Below are 2,500 nucleotides of genomic sequence, written 5' to 3'. Positions count from 1 at the left end.
AAAGGTATCACTAAAGTTCAATCCAACTAAAAGTAGATTATTTATTAGGCAGGGACTAATCATTATTAGTTCAACACAGACTCGACGCCTATGTAGAGTGTTAAACTCAGTCACTCATTGGTGGTGCTTGCCAAAAGCAAGTGTTCTCTTGCATACCCTAGTAACCACCTAGCAACCACCCAGAACACCTTAGCAACCCACTAGAAACACCCGTGCCGAATTTAGCCACTGCAAGCACCACTCACATTCTAGTTGTTATTGTTATTATCAGTTATTGTAGGACTGTCAGTAGAGGGCAGCACTGAAACAGAGTTATGATGTTCCTGCTGGAGTTGTGTGTGAGTGTGTGTGTTACCTGCGCTCTCTCTGCTCACACACTGCCTTGCGAGCGGGTCGAATTCCTCCTGTCCGTTCTCACACTCACACGTGAACGATCCCTCCACATTCCAGCAGTGTGCAGATCCGCAGACGCCCTGCATCGTCTCACACTCGTTTATGTCTGCGCAGAAACACACACGGGGAGTGTAAAAACACGAACGAGAAGTGCGCTTAACTCTACTGAATGTGCACTTAAATCGTAGAGGTACTGTAACCGATATTATGATATTAATGCACTCTCGTTAAGTACAATTAAGTGTATTTTTATAAATGTTTCTTAACACACTCAAGTGCACTTTGTAAGGCCAAATTAAAACTTTTACTTTTATAGCACATTTTAAATCATTAAGTTTTAATAATCTAATGTCGTGCTTTAAAGAAGTACACTTATGTTGATGTGATGACTCGCATAGTAAAGCACATATAAAGTACTTGATTATAATTTGAACTGTAGTGTGTTATTTGATATTACATTTAAAGTTAATATATTTAAAATGTTCTAAATGGCAACTTTTTTATTACAAATGTCTAATTACTAGTGATGTCAAATCAATTAATCGCATCTAATATACAAGTTTGTGTTTCTAAAATATATGTGAACACATAAATATATATGTATATGTATGAATATAACACATATTATATAAACAAACTTTTATGTTATATGCAATTAATCGAATTTGACAGCACTAGTAATTACAAATATATTTAAATACATGACAATAGAAATGGAATTAAAGTCTATTTTAGTTCATCATAAATGCTTGTCAGTATTCGCCAGTGCACTTTAACCATTTTTCAAAGACAATAGAAGTAATTATTACACACTTTAATTATTAAATTACATATAAAGATGCATTGAAGTCCAACTTAAGTCACTAATAAGTTCAACTAATTGCATTTAATATAAACTGGAACTACAATTTGAACTTAATAACGTGTAAATAACATGAAATGAATCGTCTCCCAGTTAAGTATATTATGTCCATAATAAAGAGCTCTTCTGTGCTGAACTCACCCACACACATCTGTCCATCGCCGGTGGACTCGTAGCCCTGGTCACACAGACACTGATATGTGCCGATCAGATTCTGGCAGAAAGCGTGGAGTCCACACACCGTCTCATTGGTGCACTCGTTGATGTCTGCGAGAGAAACTCAGTCACTCACTGCTGGGTCTCGTTAAAGAGATAGTTGACACAAAAATGAAAATTAGCCCATTATTTACTCACCCTCAAGCCATCCTAGGTGTGTATGACGAATTCAGAAGAATACAATCAGAGTTATATTGAAAAATGTCCTGGCTCTTCCAAGCTTTATAATGGGAGTGAATGGTTGTTTCTGTTTTGAAGTCCATAAAAGTGCATCTATCCATGATAAAAGTGCATCTATCCATGATAAAAGTGCATCTATCCATCATAAAAGTGCATCTATCCATGATAAAGGTGCATCTATCCATCATAAAAGTGCATCTATCCATGATAAAAGTGCATCTAGTAAAAGTGCATCTATCCATGATAAAAGTGAATCTAGTAAAAGTGCATCTATCCATGATAAAAGTGCATCTATCCATCATAAAAGTGCATCTAGTAAAAGTGCATCTATCCATGATAAAAGTGCATCTATCCATCATAAAAGTGCATCTAGTAAAAGTGCATCTATCCATGATAAAAGTGCATCTATCCATCATAAAAGTGCATCTAATAAAAGTGCATCTATCCATGATAAAAGTGCATCTATCCATCATAAAAGTGCATCTAGTAAAAGTGCGCTATCCATCATAAAAGTGCATCTATCCATCATAAAAGTGCATCTAGTAAAAGTGCATCTATCCATGATAAAAGTGCATCTAGTAAAAGTGCATCTATCCATGATAAAAGTGCATCTATCCATGATAAAAGTGCATCTAGTAAAAGTGCATCTATCCATGATAAAAGTGCATCTATCCATCATAAAAGTGCATCTAGTAAAAGTGCATCTATCCATGATAAAAGTGCATCTATCCATCATAAAAGTGCATCTAGTAAAAGTGCATCTATCCATGATAAAAGTGCATCTATCCATCATAAAAGTGCATCTAGTAAAAGTGCATCTATCCATGATAAAAGTGCATCTAGTAAAAG

At 35.4% G+C, this 2,500-nt stretch overlaps 1 protein-coding gene across 2 annotated transcripts in view; it reads right to left on the bottom strand.

Moving 5' to 3' along the window:
* ltbp4 (latent transforming growth factor beta binding protein 4) overlaps nt 1-2,500 on the bottom strand; it is a 93,849-nt gene that overhangs the window by 11,744 nt on the left and 79,605 nt on the right. For both annotated transcript variants that reach the window (XM_084124978.1, XM_084124979.1), the window contains 2 exons: nt 1,397-1,522; nt 356-499 (listed from right to left, as the gene is read on the bottom strand). In XM_084124978.1, coding sequence (XP_083981104.1) covers nt 356-499; nt 1,397-1,522 — 270 coding nt within the window. The remainder of the gene's footprint in view (nt 1-355; nt 500-1,396; nt 1,523-2,500) is intronic.

This window comes from Abramis brama (genome assembly GCF_963993115.1).
Source record: "Abramis brama genome assembly, chromosome: 9".
Taxonomy (NCBI): Eukaryota; Metazoa; Chordata; class Actinopteri; order Cypriniformes; family Leuciscidae; genus Abramis; species Abramis brama.
Note: the sequence above shows the minus strand (reverse complement) of the source record. Positions and strands in the feature narration are given on the sequence as shown.